The sequence below is a fragment of the Procambarus clarkii genome, chromosome 67 (genome assembly GCF_040958095.1).
Source record: "Procambarus clarkii isolate CNS0578487 chromosome 67, FALCON_Pclarkii_2.0, whole genome shotgun sequence".
Classification (NCBI taxonomy): Eukaryota; Metazoa; Arthropoda; class Malacostraca; order Decapoda; family Cambaridae; genus Procambarus; species Procambarus clarkii.
Window position 1 is genome coordinate 29,444,439 of NC_091216.1, and position 22,338 is coordinate 29,466,776.

At 43.2% G+C, this 22,338-nt stretch overlaps 1 protein-coding gene and 1 long non-coding RNA gene across 6 annotated transcripts in view; one reads left to right on the plus strand and one right to left on the minus strand.

Annotated features, from left to right (window-relative positions):
• LOC138355475 (uncharacterized) overlaps positions 1 to 22,338 on the minus strand; it is a 406,464-nt gene that overhangs the window by 273,885 nt on the left and 110,241 nt on the right. The gene's annotated exons all lie outside the window — the stretch shown is intronic.
• LOC138355471 (potassium channel subfamily K member 10-like) overlaps positions 19,850 to 22,338 on the plus strand; it is a 49,861-nt gene continuing 47,372 nt past the window's right edge. The window contains exon 1 of one of the 3 annotated variants that reach the window (XM_069310586.1): positions 19,850 to 20,696. In XM_069310586.1, coding sequence (XP_069166687.1) covers positions 20,555 to 20,696 — 142 coding nt within the window. In that variant the 5' untranslated portion in view covers positions 19,850 to 20,554. The remainder of the gene's footprint in view (positions 20,697 to 22,338) is intronic. The other 2 variants (XR_011223941.1, XM_069310585.1) reach the window with 2 other exon arrangements.

A 22,338-nucleotide genomic window follows, 5' to 3' on the forward strand; every position in this document is an offset into this window, starting at 1 on the left:
CCCTTGATAACATAGTAGTAACTGTAAAGGAAGTTAAATAAAACAGTTGGAGGAGTTAGATTCAACCTAACTAATAGGGCCAGACATGACTGTTGAAGGAGGCTGCGAGGTGCTTTACCACCTGCTAACAAAGATTTCAATAAAATACCTGAGACTGGAAACCGGCCAGAATTCCGCAAAAGGCAAATGTAGTCCAATATTCAAAATAGAGGACAGGAGGCACTAAATAACAGACCTGGTCGCTGGTAAGTATTGCGTGTAAAGTGCTGGAAAAAAGTAATCAGATTGAGGATAACTGAACACCTGACGAGGATAAACTTTGCAACAAAAGGGCAGCATGGAATCGCCACCTTATGAAGTATAAGACCAAAATAGAGAAAATACAAAGCACAAGATTAATGCCAGTGCTAAGTGGGTTGAGCTAAACCTAACATACCTGGAGGAGAGACGAAACAAAGGGTGCATGACCGAAGCGTATAAGGTATTGAGTAGAACTGACAAGGTGGAGATGGGACGGCCTTTTAAAAGTGAGAGAAATCAGCAGAAGTCACAAAAGGAAGCAAGAAATGCAAGTAAGTCGAAGAAATTTAAGGAAATACCATAGCCTGTACGGGTGGTCAACAACTGGAATGCACTGAAAGAAGTTGTGGAAGCAACTTTTATTTGTAGCTTCAATGCTAGATTTAACAAGGAATCCGAACGTCTGAATAGTTAAATTATAATACAACAGATACAACAAGGCTAGAAGGCGGGGCATGAAGAGTTAGATTTAACTTTCATGTAAGTACTCATAGGTAAGCACCCCACAACTTTACCAACACCTCAACCCTTATCATCTCATCCCCATCACTCCCCCCCCTCCCCCCATCAATCACCCTTACTCAGTCTTACCTTCCTACCTCATATTTCTCCCCAACCCCCTTCAACCTTTTCCCCCCCCTCCAACCTCTCTCCGCCTCTTCTAACCTCTCCCCCAATCACTTCCACCTACACCCTTGAACACCTAAGCTTCCACACGATTTTCCTACAGGCATATTACTTTAATCTATACACTCACACCCACAGCACTTACACCCATGCTATACATCACCCTCACTCCCACCCCACCTACACCTGCGCACCCACACCAAAAACATTCACCACACAACCCACAATCATTTTCTATCTCCCTCTGTATGTCCATATTTTATTATGTATGCAGAGAGAGAGAGAGAAAGGGGTGACATTTAAATTTTAAAAAATATTCGTACTGTTTGTCTTTGCCATGTTGCTGGCATGGGGGTACCTCTCACGATCGGCTTTGGGCGAAATACACCTTGCTGTTAATAATAATAATAATAATAATAATAATAATAATAATAATAATAATAATAATAATAATAATAATATTATTATTATTATTGTTATTATTATTATTATTATTATTATTTCCTTAGCCTTCCATATTAAGTATTAAGACAAAGACTATATAATGCTAAATTACACGTTCACACCTTCCCTTACACTTTATCCTCACGTATTTACATCTGCCTCAAACAGAACCCGCCTCAAGTAGAACTCACTTCGAGCGGAATTCACCTCGAGCGAAGCCCACTTCGAACTGAATCTGCCTCGAGTGGGTCCCACCTCGAGTAGAACCCTCCTGGAGTAGAACCCTCCTGGAGTGGAACCCTCCTGGAGTGGAACCCTCCTCGAGTAGAACCCCTCCTGGAGTGGAACCCTCCTCGCGTAGAACCCCTCCTGGAGTGGAACCGACCTGGAGCGAAATCGACCTGGAGTGGATCCCTCCTCGAGCGGATCCCCTCCTTACTACACACAACCTGACACGACGTCCACAATAAAGATAGACAAGTGTTTTTCATGAGCCTCCCCTATGCTGAGAAATTTCGCCTGGGCTCAGCTAGGATCAAACTACCGCGGTAATTCTACACATTTCTCGCTCCATGAGACAACCCTTGATGGGGAAATTGACACGGTGACAGCCATCGAGCCCGGCGAGGCTACAAGACCCACAGGGACCCGACATTTACTCACAGGGAGTGCTTGATGATGGGAAGTGCCTTGGATGGTCCGTTGACCTTTAATCATCGTTACTTGCTGCGTTGGCTTGTCCTGTAAAGTGCTTTCGCCTGCATGACGGTTTCTAAGCTTGGCCTGTAACGCTGTTTCAAAGCTTGGTCTGTAAGGCGGATTGAAAGCTTCAAAGCTTGGCCTGTAAGCTCCTTCGTCCCATATCTTGATGGCAACTATGAAGAATTGCGTAATGATGGTAATCGAGAAAGAACGAAAGTGCTCAAACATGAATTTTTTACATATATACTTCACGACTGACATGTCCAGGGCAAATTGTTTATCCAATCTTTACTCGAGGAGAGAGAGAGAGAACACTTATTGCTTAACAGGGCCGGTCAGCTAGTACAGTGGATCGTCGCTTTTGAAATATGGATTCCTCTTTCGATACTTGTGGTTATCATGCGTATAAAACTGTTGAATTTATCTTGTTTCACGCGTTGAGGAGGGAATTTCGTTTAAAATTCACAATTATTAGGTTGGTAGCCTGATGATGGTAAATTTATAGCAAGCGCCATCATCAGCATATCTACAAGTTCAGGCAAGGTAGACGCTGCAGCAGACGACATCATCTACATATCTACGCGCGCCTCGTACTTCCACCATTTGATCAATAAACAAGAACCCACGTGGCTCGGACAACGTAAACACTGGAAATAAAATCCACTTTTTGCGGCGTCTATTGTTACTACTGATGACCACCTCAACGAAAAGACAAACCCCTTATAATGTGTTTGAGCCTGAAGCTCCTTTTTCAAGTCTTTTGTTGAGTGAAACAAAACAATCACCCCGCCACCTTCCCTACCGTCTCTCCCCCTCCTCCCACACCCCTCGTACCTTCTCCGACACCTCCCCCACCTACTCCTCAGGTATCAGAGGTCCTCCTCCGGTTGACAACACACTCCGCTGCTTGCACCATCTTGTGGCACTCTACGTAACCACCAGTCGAATTAAAATCATCGTAATATTAACGCATTTCAGATTAATGAGCATCGACCTCGAAGTTAAAAAGAGACACTCTGAACTCTTTGAACTCTAAGCAATATATATATATATATATATATATATATATATATATATATATATATATATATATATATATATATATATATATATATATATATATATATATCGTCACATGAATCGTGTATATAGTTTAAATAAATCATTTTATTATGAACCCATCCCGAGGGTTGGGGGCAGAAACGTGCCAGTAACATTAAGGGTTGCTATATATTGGACTCCTGTGTTGTTTAGCCTCTTGAATTTGCATTTGTGGTGAAGTATTGCATAAAAAGTTTGATGCCAGTCATGCACCCTGCAACATTCCCGTGGGCGACGGGGAATTGTGTTTACAGCCGGGTACATTTGTCTCTGAGAGCAGATCAACTTAGGGCATACTTGGCTAAGTTCACAACAGGGAAACTTCATCTTCAGTTCTGTTTCTTGGCTAAATGGTCATATTCGCGAGTGTTTGTTACAGTGGTCACTTTCGCCGGGGGCGATAGAGGCAGTTTTCGATTCACAATCGGGAATTCCGGGTTCGAATCGCGAGCGGGACAGAAATGATTGGGCGCGTTTCCTATCACCTAACAGTATATAGATATCAAGTAGTTAGTCAGCTTATTGTGGGGTTACATCCTTGGGAGGGTCAGTAGTTCGACCTTAGGAGGACCTCGGTATAAGCTTAACATGTATATATACACACTGGGTGCCTGTCCCCAGACACACTGTATTATTATTCTTTGCTAATTATGAAATCCATCATGTTTCGTGTTGCTTTTCCGGAGTTCTATTCCCATGATATTATAATTAAGAGTTCTCTGATCTTCTGATACTCACTTCAACTTCAAGTATGTTTATTGAGACAAGAAAATACATCTCAAAGGGATAGAGTAGCTTAAGCTATTTCTACCCTCCCAAGGTACTCACTTTATGAAAAGTTAGCCTTCACAGCTTCCTCTTCCCACATCCTTTATCAATAACTGCTCAAAGACAGATACAAAGTGACTACCGGCCTTCACTGGTCTTTCATGCACGATGCTCTCACTCTCCATCTCGCTCTACGTCAAGGGTTTAAAACCTTTTTCCTTCCACATACTTTGAGCATTGTTATTGTCATCAATGTACCCCCGCAATGGTAACTACAAACTATGGAAACTGACACTCAGTTGTGTACATTGGTTAATAGCATCAATGGGTAACTACGTGATAATTTGATAATGTGTTTCCATAAACATAAATAAGAACATAAAATTATAGAACAGTTTAACATTCTTCACCACTACATTCTTCACCACTACATCCTTCACCACTACATCCTTCACCACTACATTCTTCACCACTACATCCTTCACCACTACATTCTTCACCACTACATCCTTCACCACTACATTCTTCACCACTACATCCTTCACCACTACATTCTTCACCACTACATTCTTCACCACTACAGGCGCTACAACTACTACCAACACTATCATCAGCACCCCTAAGTGTAACGGTTTAAAAATGCATGTTAACTTTGCCTTCTCTCTCCCTCTTCATCTACCAGTGCATTATTTCCTGTGTTCATTCACCCTCCCCCCCCTCCCCCCACACCCCACCGCCCCTCCGGATCCTGGTCGACCCTCACTATTCATTGAACTTTGTGGTCAGTGAGTGTCCGGCCGGCCATGGGGAGGGGTGAGAGAGGAGAGGGATGACCCTCCTGCTCCTACATTACCCTCCCTCACCACTCCCCCCCTCTCTCATCACCTCCGTCTCTTTCCATCTCTTCCTTCGGTCACCTCTCACATGAATGGAATGTTTCCTCTCTCTCTCTCTCCCTCTCACACTCTCTCTCTTTCTCTCTCTCTCTCTTGACTACTTTACTTTATCCTTCCTTTATATCGACTTTTTTACCATGCTGTTGCAGAGGCTTATATTCTCTTTGGATGATGTGGTACAGAATGTGAATGAGGTGAACAAGTGGGTGAAACAATTGGATTAATGACATAATATAAAGAATATTAATAGGGTATTGCATGCATCAACATAAGCAGCTTAAGTTCTTGCGGATCATAAATATTATATATATATATATATATATATATATATATATATATATATATATATATATATATATATATATATATATTCGTGTTTCATAATATTTAATTATGTGTAAGAGTGAGGATGTTGGGGAGAAGGCAAGGAGAATAGTGGAGAGGGTGGAAGATGGGGGAGAGGTGAGAGAGGGGGACCATAGGAGAAATAGGGGAAGAGAAATGAGAGGGAATGAAAACGGGGAGAGTGAAGAAAGACCCGGAAACAGCCGGAACTGTTTCCCGATATCTCGATAAAGCAAATTAGTAATTCAATAAAGATGGTTGAGAATGTTCACACACATTTGTACATCACCGAAAACAAAATTAATAAAAAAGCAGAAAAAGCAGTAAGCATACACAAGGAAAATAGTGAAGATTTAAACAAGTAAATATACAATGGAGAAGGAGTCGGGTAAGATTATATAAACGGGGAAGGAGCGACCGAGTACACTAGGGGCAGGAAAAGACAGTCAGGCAAGTAAATATACAAGGGGGGGGGGTGCCGAGTAAAACACATATGCAAGAAAGGGCAGTGTGTGGGGGTGGTTGTAACCACAATAGCACAATAGGGGGGGGACATAGAGCCACAAGGGGGGGGGGTAGAGGGCAAAAAATATGTTAATAACATTGTTCATTTGGGTGAAGGAGAACAAACAAGAGTTTCGGATACTATGTGAACCCTGACACAAGCACTATTTGTAATGGCGGCTTGTCTGTCTTGCGTGTCTATCTGTCTATGTCTCTGTCTTTCTCTTGTACCTCCATTATGCACCTATTTATCACATTAAACTCTACTCCCAATTTCGCGCTTCTACATCCCTCCATCCAATTTGTATCTGTCTACACAGAACCAATTTCCTTCCAATATTCATCTTTCCTACCCCACCGCCCCCCTTCCCTCCTCGCCACCAACCTGCCCATAGACATTCTCCTATTCCGTTTCCTACTCCCCACCCCCCCACTCCTCTGCTTCCATTTTGCCTCCTCTTCCTCCTCCTCCTCCTCTGCCTCCGCCCTCTCCTCCCTCACACATCTGAACGAATACTCCCTCTTGGTCACTTAATTGCAGTGCTGATGCCTCCACGGCCTCCCCCCCCCCCCGGCATCCACCACTGCATGTCGAACTTGTGGTGTCTCTCTCCTTACACTTCAGCCTTCGGGGGTCCTGTTGACAGTCTTGGGCGTCGACCAGGGTCCTGTAGAATAGACAGGCTGGGTGTCGATCAGGGTCCTGTAGAATAGATAGCCCGGGTGTCGATCAGGGTCCTGTAAAGTGCATAATCTTGGCGTCGACCAGGGTCCTGTAAAGTGGACAGTCTAGTCGTCGACCAGGGTACTGTAGAGTGGAGTCATGGTGTCGACCTGGGTCCTGTAGAAAATTGGGGCGTCGATCAGGGTCCTGTAGAGTGGACAGTTCGTGGATCGACCTGGAACCTATAAAGTAGACAAGTCTTGGAGTCGATCAGAGTCCTGTAAGCAACCTGGACGTTGGCCATGGTCCGGTAGATGCTGAAAGTGCACTTTATGCATATATATACTGACAGTATTTTTTGAGTAAACATATATATTCTATGTCATATCTGTGGCAGTACTCATGTCCATATATACCTACGCACACACATACATACTCTCTCTCTCTCTCTCTCTCACTCTTTCCCTCTATGCCTCTCTCTATGAATAGTGAATTATTCAAGAGACAGCCCTAGCTTTCATTTAATTTTTCATTGAATATCCTCCGACACCTCTCCTCCTATTCTTTACTAATATCTATCAATCTCGTTGATTCCTTGCTCTCTTTCACCCGCTCATCCATTCTTCATTGGTTCTTTCCTTCCAATCTATCTCTATTTCCTTCCAATCTGCTCACTAGACACTCTTGTTTATCTCTCCCATCCTCTTGTTTTTTTTCTTCCCTCTCTTTTCCCCTCCCTCTCCGTATTCATGGATTCCATACATTCCCTCCATTGCAACCCCCCCCCTCTACCCCAACCCTCGATCAACGAACCATATCCACCCTCCCCCCCCCCTCTCCCGGTACTTGTCACCCCCTTACCCCCCCCCCTGTCTAGCACCTCCGCCTCAAACACACACACACACGTGCATGCACGTACGCACTCGCGCACACAAGCACACATACGCACAAGAGGCAGGGCATAAAGAACTAGATCTCACTCGCCGTAGTCATTGATAGGTAAGCACATGCACGCACTCGCAAGCACACTCACGCACGCACGCACACAAGCTCACACACACACACACACACCGGTGTACTCACCTAGTTGTACTGAAGTTCAATTACCGTGAGGGTAACTGAACTCTATATTATATATATATATATATAAAGGGTAACGGAGGATAAATATTCGGTGTATAGTTTGAAGTTAACTCTATGGAAATCTTTAAATCTAAAAATTATGATAAAACGTGAATGCATCGCACTAAAAGAACTGGGAAGGCGGGGCAAGGAGCTAATGCTGAACCGTTTAAGTACACTTAGGGGAGAGCTTCTAGGTGAGTACACCTACCTACCTACCTTCCCCCCTGCTGGGCCGCCGCCCAAGGCAGCAACCTACCTCTTGCTTCCATGCCTTGTCCTGCATTCCTGTTCTCGGTGTTCGCTCTCGACTACTGGTTTTTATCTTCCCTTCCCTCCCTCCATTCCTCCCTTCCACCCTCCTTCCCACTTCTTTCCAATTTCTTACTTGTCTTGCTTGTCCTTTGTTGCTTCCTCTCCAATTTATCGCTGTATACAAGCCTCTTCTGCCATCACTTTATTTTCTTACTTCTCGTCTTCTATCTTATGTATATTCAGTCTCTCTTGTTACCCTCCGCTTCTTTCTCATATACTTCCTGTGTCGATTTCCTTCACTTAACCTTTATATCTGTTCAGTTGTCCTGTTTCATACCTTTTCCGTTTGTTCGTGCTTGTAAGCGTCCCAGGAACCCCTTCCACTGCTCAAGCCAAAGACGCGCCCTCCCTCTCATTCCCTCCCTTTACTTTCCCTCTCCTCTTTCCCCATTCGTTATGATTCCCCATTTATTCCCTTGGAATATTCCCTTTTCCATAGCACGCAACACTTTTGCTTCTCTTTTGCTTCTCGGAGCCGTCTCCCGCGGGAGACCCAAACACCCTATTCTCACCCCCATTCAACCCCCCCCCCCTCTCCAGCTGATCCCCCCTCACAAGTTTTGTTCCAATTTTCCCTTTCATTTCCCTGTGTATTAAGACGCCCCTCCCTCCCCCCTCCCATTTATCAAATATCGTCCCATTTCGTCTCCTTCTATTCTTCTTCTTCTTACTCCTCATCTTAATTTTCCTCCGATCTTCTACACTCCTACAACCCCCCCCTCTCCCTACCCCCTCAAATGCATTGCGCCCGCCACACCCCTCTTCCCCCCCCCCCTACCTGCCTCTCCCCCCCCCCCCTCTCGTTCCTTATTGATTGATGCAAGCTGGTCACTCGCTGGACCTTCTCCCTCTTGCCTTCATCCCCCCCCCTCACACCCCTCCACTCTGTCCTCCCTACTGCCCCCCTTTTCCATCTATCACTTCTCTCTTCCACCTCTTTCATTCACTATAACCTTTTCCCACCTTCCTATTCTTATTCTCTTTCCCACCTCCCGTTCGTTCTACACTATTATAACTATCTATTACTACCTCAATATTCCTTCTCCCTCTTCTAAATGTGTCTTTCTCTCCGTCTTATTCTTACTCCATCTCTCCTAGATTTCTAAGTCTTTCATCTCATCTCTCTCTCTCTCTCCTATATTTCTAAGTCTTTCATCTCATCTCTCTCTCTCTCTCTCTCTCCCACTCTTTGATATGTCCTTCCAATGTCCTTCCTCAGCTCTCTCTCTCTCTCTCTCTCATATACATACACACACACTGCCACCTCTTTATTTTCTCCACCTTACACCTCTCTCACCCTTTCCCTCTTGTTCCTCTTCATTCCCCCCGTCACTCTTGTACCTCTATCATTCCCCTCCCTCTTTTACCTCTCTCACCTTTCCTCTTTCCTCTTCCACTCGCCTCCTTAGTTCCAAATTCGGCGTCTCTCTTTTCTAGACAGACTAAGGGGGGGAGGGTCATTAGGAATGTCATTGATGTTACTAATGAAACAGCAAGCTAAGAGTTGTTGGCCTCGATCAACTCATCTGAAGCCTGACCCTGGAAACACATCTATTTGATGCCCTAATTATTTTTATCTATTAGTGAACTAGGAGTGAATGATGTTCTTGAGAAAGGCATTGCCAGAAAGAGGCTGTTGATGACTGAGCGCCTTGTGTTACGGGTGCCACCTTCTTGTAAGGAACCAAGGTTCTAGGTTGGGAACCTTGAGAATGGTGGCCTTGAACAGAACAGGAAGTCTACCAAGATCTCGCAGGTGTTGAAGGCTCTCTTGTTTTGACCAGTCCAACCAGACCTGATCAAGACTAGAGATGAGCTTTCTCATGCGGTTCTCCACTTTGTCCAAAGTTCCGATGAATGATGGAGAGGCAGGCAGTCCAGGAGAGGGGGGGTGTATACTTAAGATGAGAGCGAACTTGTGCTTCATATAGGGTTTTGCAACTCCTGCTGTCAAGAGGTATTAGATGCGCCGTATAGCTGTGAGTTTCTTGGCTGCCTTACTTGCTAGTTTCAGCACGTGAGTCTTCATAGTCAGAGAACAACTTCATTCCCAAAATGTCCACCTTATCCCTGAACACTATGTTCTTGCCACCCATTTGTTCACTTGTCACATTTGCCACATGCTGATTTATTGTCATCATCGCCTGGTGTTTCCTCAGCCGCAAATGTTACCCGTCATCACCCTCTCCCATTTAGAAATGGCTGAAAGTCGGTGATTAATGGCCCCTTATAGCAAGTGCCAGATTATCCATTAGATACAGTAGGCACAGTGCCTAGGTTCTACGATGTAGCCAGAGCCTACGGGAGGGCGTTTCTTTCCCTTGTTCTACAAGATATTATATTGATATCAGAGTATTTTTTAATTTATTACTTAATTCTAAAAGTATCATATATTTATGTTACTTAATTGCTGTCTCTACTATTCTATTTAGGCATATTCTGACCATGACGAAATCTAAATAGTGGATACTAGCTTCAGTTATTAGTGAATATGCTGTCAAATCTGGGCTCATATCTTGGAGGTGCCTACGACCTCCGAAGGCCAACTGCTTGTAGCAATTGGTATTTCTTCTTTTCCTTGTGTATGAACTAAACTAACATATGTATAGACGTCAGCAAAGGCCTGAGGAGCGAGGCGAAGTAGAGCGTGGAAACAGACGTTCCTCAGCGAAGGGCCATGCATACTTACACCTTTACTTATTAATTTTATTTATTTACTGGGCCCATAAATATTTATTCGAATATATTGACTAGCTTAAGTTCTTCGTTTATGTAGAACTTAAGACTGTATTCCTGTTAACTTAATTTTGAATCTCAAAATGAAACTTGATAAAACACTTCCTAGGGGATACCTGATCAACCGGATTATGATTCATAAGTCTGACAACTCGTTACTAGTGTTCAAGTGCTAGAAAAACTAAATTTGAATATCAGAAAATTGCTCCTGTATCTTTCAATCCAATATAACTGTATTTACAATAGTGAACAGTGTATATATTTTTACGTAAGTCATCCTTCTAGTAGAATTCATTTTCGTTCATGTGTAACAGTTTTCTTTCGTTAGAAATATTGTAGGACTCACTCATTTACACACACACACCCTTTATTGCGTTCACAGGGGTTGACCTTCGGCTCTTGGATTCCACCTTTCAACATTCAGTGCTAGTTACCTTTGATCAGTACTCTACTTTTTAAACATATTCGAATCGCACCTGTGAAAAATGATCACGAATAGCCAAAACTATATGGGAAACCCAAAGATATTAATCTCTAATTAATCTCTCAGTACCCTAGATTCAATTCAATTTACTGTATTCAATATAAATATTGATTTTTTTTAATTACAGAATTCAATTATATTGAATTATATAATTGCTATAATTATTGAATTTAGATATAATTCAAATTATTGAATTATATTAATCTATCAGTCCCCTAGGAACAATGTCCAGAGTTTAAATTTTTCCTATACAATGTTATTATAGTAAATTGTTACTATACAAATGTCAGGAAGCCTAGTCAATAAATTTGACGAAGCGTGTGCATACAGCGAGGGTAAGAATCTCGACACCATTCGGATCAGCGAAATATGGAGACGAAATGACATAATTGAAGGGACATTCTAGCTGAAAAAAAAACTGAAGAAGTATGTAATTACTTGGCAGACACGGCAACATCAGAGGAAGTTTCAGAGCTACATAATGTGACATGCTACAGCTGAAGCCTAAGCTCTTATAATTGGGGATATTAACCACGAGACAATTGATTCAAGAGGAACAATTTCTGGAGTTAGTACAGGACTCCTTTTTTCATACAGCTTGTGACAGAAGTCCACCACTGATAGCAACATTCCAGATCTTGTGCTGATATCAAAAGAAAGCGTGATCGACCAAATCTAGGTAAGGGAGACACTCGCCCCTTCATGTGGCCCGAATATCTAAAATAGAATACAATTACAGAAATCTAGTGGCTAGATTACTAGTGGAAATTGCTAATGGCTTTACAAGAATGTTAATTCTACTTATTTTCTATATTCTCTGTTAACCCCCAACGTAACTTCTTGTATATATATAAATAAATAAATAAATCCATATATGGGCCCAGAACGATGACTTTCGAGGAGACTATTTATTTATTTTTATTTTTTTTATTTATAAACAAGTACATTGGGTTAGAGAGAATACATAGCATAGTATTTACAATCTTGTAAAGCCACTAGTACGCGCTGCGTTTCGGGCATTATAGAATGAAAGAGGGATTAGAAAATACCTCCTGGAAGTAGTTAAGAGATCAAGACATGAAAGCATCATGGAAAAATGGTCTTCATTGCACTTGTCCAAAAATATTTGCCAGTGAGAAAGAAAAGAGAGAACTGGATGGATGACACAGACAGCAAAAAAAAGCTCCATGACAACTAGATGAGAAAGGTGGTAATCCCAGGGTTTAAGATCCATATGTAAACAATGAATATAATTTGCAAAATGTCTCGCACAATTTTATATGATACTTAGCTTCTTGTTAGTATAAGTGTCCACCTCATCAAACCTTTATACAATCTAAATTTTATCTTGAGTTATGCCCAAAGTGTTCACAGCGTAATAGTAGCTTTATGTAATGTTCTTGTCTCCTCTATGTATCTTCCCCTTTTATGTCACATATCAAAGTACATTTGTGTAAATAAACTTATTATAGTAATGCTGCCGCTAACATCACCGCTGACAAAGCTGCAGCTAACATCACCGCTAACAATGCTGCAGCTAACATCGCAGCTGACAATGCTGCAGCTAACATCGCAGCTGACAATGCTGATATAGTTATCAATGCTACTGATGTTGTAAATGTTACAGTTATAAATGCTCTTGATGTCGATGTAGCTGGTACTTCTGATGTTGCAATTGCTACCGCTGCGACTGTTAATGCTGTTTGCCGATAACGTAAGTAGTAGTTATGAAGAATGCTGCTGGACTTAATGCCCTGTTGCTACCGCTACTGTTAATGCTACTGTTTATATAACTCTACTGTTCATAACTCTATTGTTCATAACATTACTGTTTACGCGTGGTTTCCAGTTTCGGGGACTGGAAACGTGATAGGTAAACGTGGATAACCAGTTACTGATGACCCTCCCCAGCTTACGACCCACAACAGTTGCTTAACTCCCATGTGCCTATTTACTGCTCGACGAATAGAGGTATCAGATGAAAAGAAGCCAGCCCAAACGTCCTTTTCTACTGTGGGGGTTCAAACCCCGAGACTCGGTTGCGAACCGATTGTGCTGCAGTACCTTCATCACTATTATACTACATAATAAACTGCTACTACGACGAGTTAGTCTTATAAGGCTACTCCTACGACTACAACTGCTGAGACTACAATTAAAATGACCACTGACCAATGCCACTGCTCTCTGGATAGTTCATAAATGAAACTACAACGGCTGATGCATTTACTAAAGCCAATACTACAGGAATGAAAGCTATTTTCACTTGAAGAAAAGCCTTGGAGACATGATCACCACATACAAAGTAACTCAAGGGTAGCCCAGTAGAGATTATTTAGCATGGGAGGCAGACGCCAGACAGCTTAAACTGTAGATATGATAAGAGCTCAAAGGGTTCGCGAACCGGTACACCTGCAGACTGAAGGTCAAAAAGCGAGACTACAGAACTACAGCTCAGCCAATGCAAGCACACCTAGGTGAGGGGAAAGACTAGTAGATGGGGACACAAAAAGCTAAACCCCACTTCCCCCATAGTCACTAATAAGTTGTTTTTAGTTAATTTTCTACTACAGACGTGATCGTACCTTACAACAATGGTAAACAACATATATACACATTTTTCATCTTTTATAGAGTGGGTTAGAGAACTGCTCTAGTACATAGTGAGTTACTGAGCATTCAACCCCTCACTATGTTCTGTAGCAGCTCTCTAACCCTGTAATAGGTAAGTACAGAGTACTCACACTAACTTATTGAGACCAGACCTTGACCAAGCTCAAGCCAGTGACGTCACTGATGACGCGAAGACAAATTTCAAGAAATATGACGCCACTTTGCTGCAATCTTAACTCTCCAGTCAGACAATTGTATAACCCGGTAAGAGTGAAGGTATTCCTAGAAATGTCGTTTGGTTGTGCGTGTATTGTGTGTTTTTATTTTGGTGGTGTGTGTGTGTGTGTGTGTGTGTGGAACACACAATAAATGGAATAGGTTAGAAGAAGTTTTTAGAGCGAACTGAATAAAAAAAAATAATGTAAATATGACCAAAACGCGGCCATTGAGCCATTACATTAAACTATGAACGTTCTGAAGGTGAGTTAAGAGATTTGCTTGTCTTTAAGTAAGGGTTCACGCTCACACACATGTACACACACATACAACTGCATACACGCACATGAACGTATACACGCAAATATATTTATAAGTAAACACACATCCACCCACACACACACACACACACACACACACACACACACACACACACACACACACACACACACACACACACACACTAGAAAAAATGGCAAGGAGCTGAATATTTTGGTGTCCGTGTAGAGACTTCACACGAGTATCCAAGATTATCTAACATGCATATCCATAATAAAGCTACCATTATTATTAGTAATATTATTTTATTATTATAATTAATACTCTTATTATTATTATTACTTGCATTATTGTCTTTACTATAATATCATGACTTAAGGTAACTTGCTTGGGCTGGGGAGAGCGTCGGAGGCGACAGGAGCGAGCAAGCAGGACTACGTGGTGGCCCCTAGCAACAGAGGCCTCCTGCAGCATGGTAATGTTGCCCTTGTGGCGTCTTCAGAAATGGCGAGTATTGCTAGTCTCCTCACACCGAGGGGAAAAGATTACATCAGGCCAATTCAATTTTTTGAGGGGGAAGGGGGGGGGGAGGGTGATGTGGAGGAGGGGGGTATGAAGGTGAGGAGGTTTAGGGAGTAAGGGAAGGTGAGAGAGCAGGAGATGGTTAGGGATAGGGTTGGGAAGCAAAATGTTGTTATTGTTTTAGATTTAGCTACTCAGAACGAAATGTCCATGAAGCACGGGCTACACGGGGTAGCAAAAGATGGCAAGGTGATTAGTTACCTGGAGGGGGGAGGGGAGAAGGGTGGGAGGGTGTGTCAGGTGGGAGGGGTGTCAGGTGGGAGGGTGTCAGGTGGGAGGGTGACGCAAGTGTGGGCAAGGCTGCAGGTGGCCAGGTAACAACTATGAACATGATTGAAGATCAGTACTAATTTTAAAATCGCTTTAAGTGTAGAAGCATGGGTTGGATGTGGGGCACATCTTACCTACTCTCTTCCTAGCTACACACCCGCAGCCTCCTCTCCACCCCCTGCTTATTTCCTCTCTTCCTTGCTCCACTACCTAAATACAGTCTCTTCTCCACCACCCCTTATCTCCTGCGGTTGCTTCCACCTCCGTCACGCACTTACTTCTTCCCTCTTCTTATGTTAACAAAAGCATTATTTACACTAATCTGTTTACATGTAAATAAATGTCATTATCCTTACAGTACTTATGAGTCAAGCAAGAACTACGTGTGATGAGTTCCTCATAAGAACGACCAGACTCATCTCACATGATTTCGGGGCTTTAGTGTCCCCGCGGCCCGGTCCGCGACCAGGGCTCATGACGATACTGCATGCGTGAGTGCTGCAGAGAACTGATCGCCGGCTCTATAGGTGACTGACGGTGTTCTCAGGATTACGTACAAAGGCTGTCAGCGTTGGCTGGCGCTGCTGACGTGACGCAGCTGTCAGCCATGCGCCCAACTCTCGCACGCGCATGTACAGCACCGCAGTCATTGAGCAAAACAGGTTTATCTGGTCGGTACCTCGATTGGACTGCTCAGTCTCTCTCCTCTTATTCGACATCTTTCTCTTCTTATTCTTTCCAATTATCCTTCCTCGCTTTCTCCATACCAATCTCCATCACCACGGAATGCAAGCAGCCACTTCGCAGGACGCAGCAATTTGCACTAGCCAGCAGTCAGAAAATAAAAAAGGTGACTGTGGACAGGGAAGCTCCAAATAGGATTGGAGAGCGAAGGACCGAAATACAGTGACAGATACTGGTGGGAATACAGATAGAAGGGACCGAAAACAGCGTATAGAAAGTTTTAGGCAGATACAGCTATAGTGAGAAGCTCTCCTGGTAGTATTCACGTACAAGGCCATAGAAGTCAGTCCCTTTGAACAAATCCACAAGGGCCGTGACGAGGATTCGAACCTGCGTTCGGGAGCATCCCAGACACTGCTTTAATCGACTGAGCTACGACAGGGTAAAAAGGTCCCTTTGTCTAACTCCTCTTCAGCCTCTCATTAACTACCGCCGTTACAAAAAAAAGTACTTTTATTAAAAATGAAAGCACCGTAATATTGACGCTTTCTATACATCGGTTTCGATACGTTGTAGGTGAGTTTCCTTCAGTTCGTATGTTTCTGATTAGGCAATACAGTTGTATTTTTAACGGATTAGCAAGTCGAGAGGCCGGGCTGATCCGAGAGGCCGGGCTGATCCAAGAGGCCGGGCTGATCCGAGAGGCTGTTATTGCTGTGAACTGGCATTTACTCTCGCAGCCCCACCTCGTCAGTTACACCAAGGCAGCCCAAGCACGGAAAGATCGAGGCCGACCACTCACGTATCCAGGAAAATCAACACAAAACAAATTCCGTAAAAAATACGACTAATTTTGCCTAATCAGAAACTTACGAACCCAAACTAACTTATAACTTATCATGGCCGATGCATGGAGAACGTAAATACTAAGATGTTGTATTTTATACTAATGCGTCATAGTTCTTTTTAACCGGACTGGACGATGTCGTAATAAATGATGCGTATTATGTAATAGGATGGGTTGGGGCCTATTTATTATTAACATCTTTATTGGCAAAATTAATTACAATTTTGCCTAATCTGAGGATTTTGATAGTGTTATTAAAGTGAGGATAATGCTGGTATTCACTGTCACGCAGGACAGAGGGTCATACATAAGACAATAGGTCTAAACTGTAGGCTGAAGCCTAAGCTCATTGTTAGGAAGGTCGAATACTAAGTCTACGTTTGCCCTTCCTTGGGTATGCCCTACTTCCATCTTCCTGTGTCCATTCATACCCTGTTCAAAGATATGCAATAATGCCAGTTCCTGAGCTGAAGGGCTTGAGCTATGAGGCAAACTGAGGGAACTGGATCTCACCACACTTGAGATAAAAAGGAATAAAGCAGACTTGATAACGACGTACAAGATTCTAAGCGGAATGACTAAGTAGATAGAGAGGCACTGCTCAGTTAGGAATATTTGAACAAGGACGTAAATGGACACTGGGGACACAGATGAGTCTCAGAAGTCAGAAGGAACTTCTGATTTCTGTGATGTATTCGTTTGCCTTGTTCGGGTTGAATGTAGACACAGTAGTCGCTTCTGTATATATTTATTGACCGAGACAACAAGGTATATATCTGGCCAGCCGAGGTCCACCTACTCTGGGTCTGTGAGGAGAACTGAGGCTGCTGGGAGCATGGCTGATGCTCCTCTGTCTGGCATGACGTCAGAGGCCTACTTGCCTGTGATTGGTTATATTCCAACTGACATAGAATTTGAGTATAACAGATGAGTTTGATGAGGAAGTTCTTCATGCAATGGAAAAAAATAATATTGCATGCTCCACCCGGCAAGGATATCTAGGTGAGTACATACACACAAAAACTATGTGTATGAACACACACACAAAACAAAAATATGCAAAACACATACACACACGCACGTGCGCGCGTGCACACAAACACACTGCGGAAAGCCTGAATCATGTAGAATCGCAATATTATTAAAAACTAATCTGAAGGTCGGCCCAATCTCCGTCGTGGGCAGGAACAGCATCCAGTTGATGCTTTTTTCTGATGTTAAATAGCTCCATGCAATGCTCGTATTATCTAATACACCGCTGTATCTGATAGCAGAGAGGGAGAGAGAACTAGTAGTGGGGACAACCAGCACTGGACACAACCAGTAGTGGGGACAACCAGCACTGGACACAAGCAGTAGCAGAGACAGTTCAAGAGTATGAAGACATATCAGTGGGTCAGAAGGACTCCAAGGACAGTATCCAGAGTAAGAGGGCTCAAAGCAATACCGGGAAAGCAAACCTTTCAATCATCCTGAATATCAGGTTATTCAATGACCATGTGAACAACCATTAGCGGAACTATGCAGTTCTACGCACAATGGTGTCACAATATCGTGATACTTCCGTGAGAACGATGGGCTCGAACAAGCGGGACCCAGGACGCACGCCGTACAGAGAGTCAACTGGTAGTACGGTGATCGTCTGAGGAGACCCAAGATGTAGGTTCGAGCATGACATCTTACTCCAAAGATTTTTCTCAGTGCCGTTCTGATTGGCAGTACGTGGTATATGGTATAGTGTATTGACATGCTTTGGGTTCAATACACACAGAAATCACAGTTACAGTGTGAGTTAAACAGCTGTTGTGGGATGCATCCTGGGGTAATTTAACTAGTAGTTGACTTAGGGAGGCCTCGATAAGCCTAAGAAGTTTCCTGTCCGACTATTGGAACCATCAGGAGAACCTAATGGGTTTGATATACATGGTATACAAGGTCCAGCATAGTAAGTCACGGTATTAACACTAGTTTGTTAACATATACATTAAGACCACACACTAGAAGGTGAAGAGACGACGACGTTTCGGTCCGTCCTGGACCATTCTCAAGTCGATTGTGACAATCGACGCAATCAAGACAATCGACTTGAGAATGGTCCAGGACGGACCGAAACGTCGTCGTCCCTTCACCTTTTAATGTGTGATCTGGTCAACATACTTCAGCCACGTTATTGTGACTCATCGCCTGCATATACATTAAGAGTCTATTTACAGTTTACCAAACAATCATCGTTGTCCCAAGAGGCCCTAACACAATGGATGAGTGTTTCAGTGTATTAAAGTAGTGCGAATAGTTAGTGTATGAGAGTTTAGTATTAGGGAACCCATACTCATTCAGCAAGTGGCAGAAACGTTATAGTGTCATGTAAAGAGGTTCAGGAACTAGTAAGGTAATGAGGAGAAAGCGTTTAGCCAGTATTGCAACACAGCACTTGATGGGGGATATTAGGACAGGGAAGGTGGGAAAGAACGGTGTCTAACCAACTGGTCCGTCGGGGATCGAACACCGGCTTGTAAAAACGAGTCTGTCGATGTACCCCACCTAAGCAAGTTACATTTATAGTAAGCTAGTTAAATACACATAAATAAATATTTATATAGTTAAATAAATACAGTAAGTATATAACTGTATTTATCTATTTAACTAGTTAATTTACCTATCAAGCACCCCCGCACCCAGCCAGCGGGCGGCGTGGTGCTTGATAGGGAAAAGCTCCCCATGGATGCACTGAGCTAAGATTTATGGTAAAATAGTATTAATGAAATACGTTTAAATGTATTGTGACAGTAATCTTCCATTGTTCCCCCATTCCATCACATGGTGATGCAGAGTGTGTGAATAGTCAGTAGGTAATGTAAACACCCAGAGTTGCTTGTAACTGCGTCTAATACAAGTTGTAGGAACATTTATGAGTCTGTTGATTTTTCAGCATGATCCATAGATATGCGGCTCTTGCATGCCATTGTAATGATTGATGGACTAGCTAGTGTAGATTTCACTTTGTCTCAGAACCGAAATTCATCATTGCACAACCACTTACGAAACCTGTACATCTTTCCTTAATAATGATGACATGCTTTACATATAGTAAACAGTTTACGAGCTTTAAAACTTCATAATCAAAGGTTAATGTTATTATAAACTAAGCAGTCACGATTGAGAAAAGATGTACAGGTTTCGTAAATGCTTCATGACTCCTGACCGGTCTTAAACTCCAGATACGTGGAAGTTTTCCTCTCTCATTTGGTACTTAGCCCCGGCCCACCCCGTTCCACTACACTGTTGTGGAGTGTAGTGTTGGTCAGGTGGGTGCTAGTGGCTGCCGCACTCAGTGAGAGTTCCGCTAGACGAGTTGCTGGCGCACCGCGAGATTATTGGCTCCCACAACCACCTTCCTCCAAGATGCCACGCTAACATTTGCTCCCACATTCTCCGCTTATCAGATGTTCTCTTTCACTGTAATGTCAAGCGTGCGGCAGTTCAGGTCTTATGAAATATACTCCCGTATAATAAGAGACTAGGTAGGCGTGAGTACATACACATATAAACAGACTAGCGGCAACCCGAGTGGCTGCCAGATTAGCAAGATAACCAACCCATCGCTGCGTGAAGCGCAGTTGGAGTTGTTGTGTTGGTTGAGTGTTGACTGGTATGGAAATGAGGTATAAATCTCCGTGTTAGCAGCAGGTGTAAAGCCCAGTGTGTGAGGAGAGGCGTGGGTGAGGGCGCGGAGTGGTCCACCGGGGCGGGGGTGTGCTGGAAGATCACCAGGGTGGTGGAGGCGTGAGTTTGACCTACGAGGGGGGGTCAGTTGCAGGAGGACCACCGCACCAGCTGCTTGTGTGCATGTTCACCCTCCCTCCCAGTCTCTCTACACATGTTCTCCAAGCATATGCATCCTTAAATGTGAACGAAACAAAAAGTGGGCAATATCTCGTATTACGAAATATCCACAGCATCAAAGACCTCTACGGACGTTATTCGGCCAACAAGTTATCCACGTACAGTAGAAATAGATTACATCTTCACAAAATATAAATAAGTTAACCCAGAAAATGGACTCTCACCAATCAGTAGTCTTGTGTGTTGTGTACGCCATGTTCCTCATGCTGGGGGGAGTAATGTTCATGTTCCTGGAACATGAGATGAGTGAGACCATAGAAGTCACCGAGCCACCAGAATGGACCCGCCTTAAAGGTAAGATATTTCGTATATGTTTTTAATTCAAATTTTGTCTTCAGGTTCCTTACAGTGACTCCTGTTAACGCCGGGAGACGTGTATACTTTGAGTTTCATCTAGCCGGAAGTACTCTATAGTAAACACTTTAAATCCAAGCACAGGAATATGCCTTTTTACTCCGGGACAAGAAGCCTGTGGCATATCGACGTCCCGATAGCAAAGAACACTGGGTATCAGTGGTCACATATCCAGTTATTGTCCTGATTCAACGGTGCTTAATCTGATTGATCGATCTATGTACAAATTTATTGCATCGAATGTCGAGGGCAGAGTGATCCTCGAGGTTTTCAAGCTGCTCCTTGTAAGTTTGTCAGGCACAGCACTCTACAGAATAGTGTAGCAGGGAGTGCCAGGCACAGTGTTTTACGACATCGTACAACAGGGAATGTTAAGTACTGAAATGTACAGCATCGTGTAATAGGTAAAGCTAGGCACTGTACTCTACAGCATCAAGTAGGAGAGAACGCAAGGCACTGTGTTCTACAGCATCAAGTAGGAGAGAACGCAGGGCACAGTGTTCTACAGCATAGAGTAGCATTGAACGCCAGGCATTGTACTCTACGGCATCGAGTAGCTGGAACGCCAAGCACCATTCTACAGCATTATGTAGCAAGACCGCCAAGCACTCTGCATCATCATCACAGGGAAGCATTATCATGTAACAGGGAACATTCTGACCTTGTGTTCATGCTACGGTGAACAACACTCCCCCCAAAAACACACCTAGCTCACTACTGAGGATTATCAAAGTACAGAAATTACATGCTAGAAAAGTCAGAACATAAAAAAGCACCTTGAACCTGTGTACTCATCTAGCTAGGTTTCCGGGGGTTGAGTTTTAGCGCTTGAGTCCTGCCTGTTAACCTAAAGTTGATCGGAACCCTTTGGACTAATCTATGTAAATTTGAAGATGTGTTTGCAGACTCAGCCGTTTCCCTTCTTGGTTTACTCTATTTATTTACTCCAATGAAACTAAAAACAATCAATACAAAGTCTATAATTATGATAAATAATTGTTCTACCCTGTCAATCCCACATAGTATTTTATATGTGGTAATCATGTCTTCTCTGTTTCTTCTCTTCACCGCTGTTTGGTTTAATTCTGACGGTGTTTCGTGGTAATTCATGGACTCTCAGCTCTGGGATTAGTCTGGTGGCATACCGCTGAACTTTCTCCAGCTTCGTTTCATGTTTGACGCGTACGCGCGCGCACGTGTGTGTTTACCTAGTTGTACTCACATAGTTGTGTGTGTGTGTGTGTGTGTGTGTGTGTGTGTGTGGGTGTGTGTGTGTGTGTGTGTGTGTGTGTGTGTGTGTGTGTGTGTGTGTGTGTGTGTGTGTGTGTGTGTGTGTGTGTGTGTGTGTGTGCATTTGCTTTACGAACCGTCAATGACCTATCTCTTTCCGGTTGTAATATCAACGGGAAATTTAAACTAACGTCATTCCTCTCATCCTTTTATCTCTCTCTCTCTTTCTCTCATCTACAATCATAATTACCAACATTAATACTCATGCACGATGCGAACATTAATCCCTGTAAGCCATACTCGAAAAATGTTGCAACTCTACCAAAAAAAGAGGTGACATCTGTGCACACCT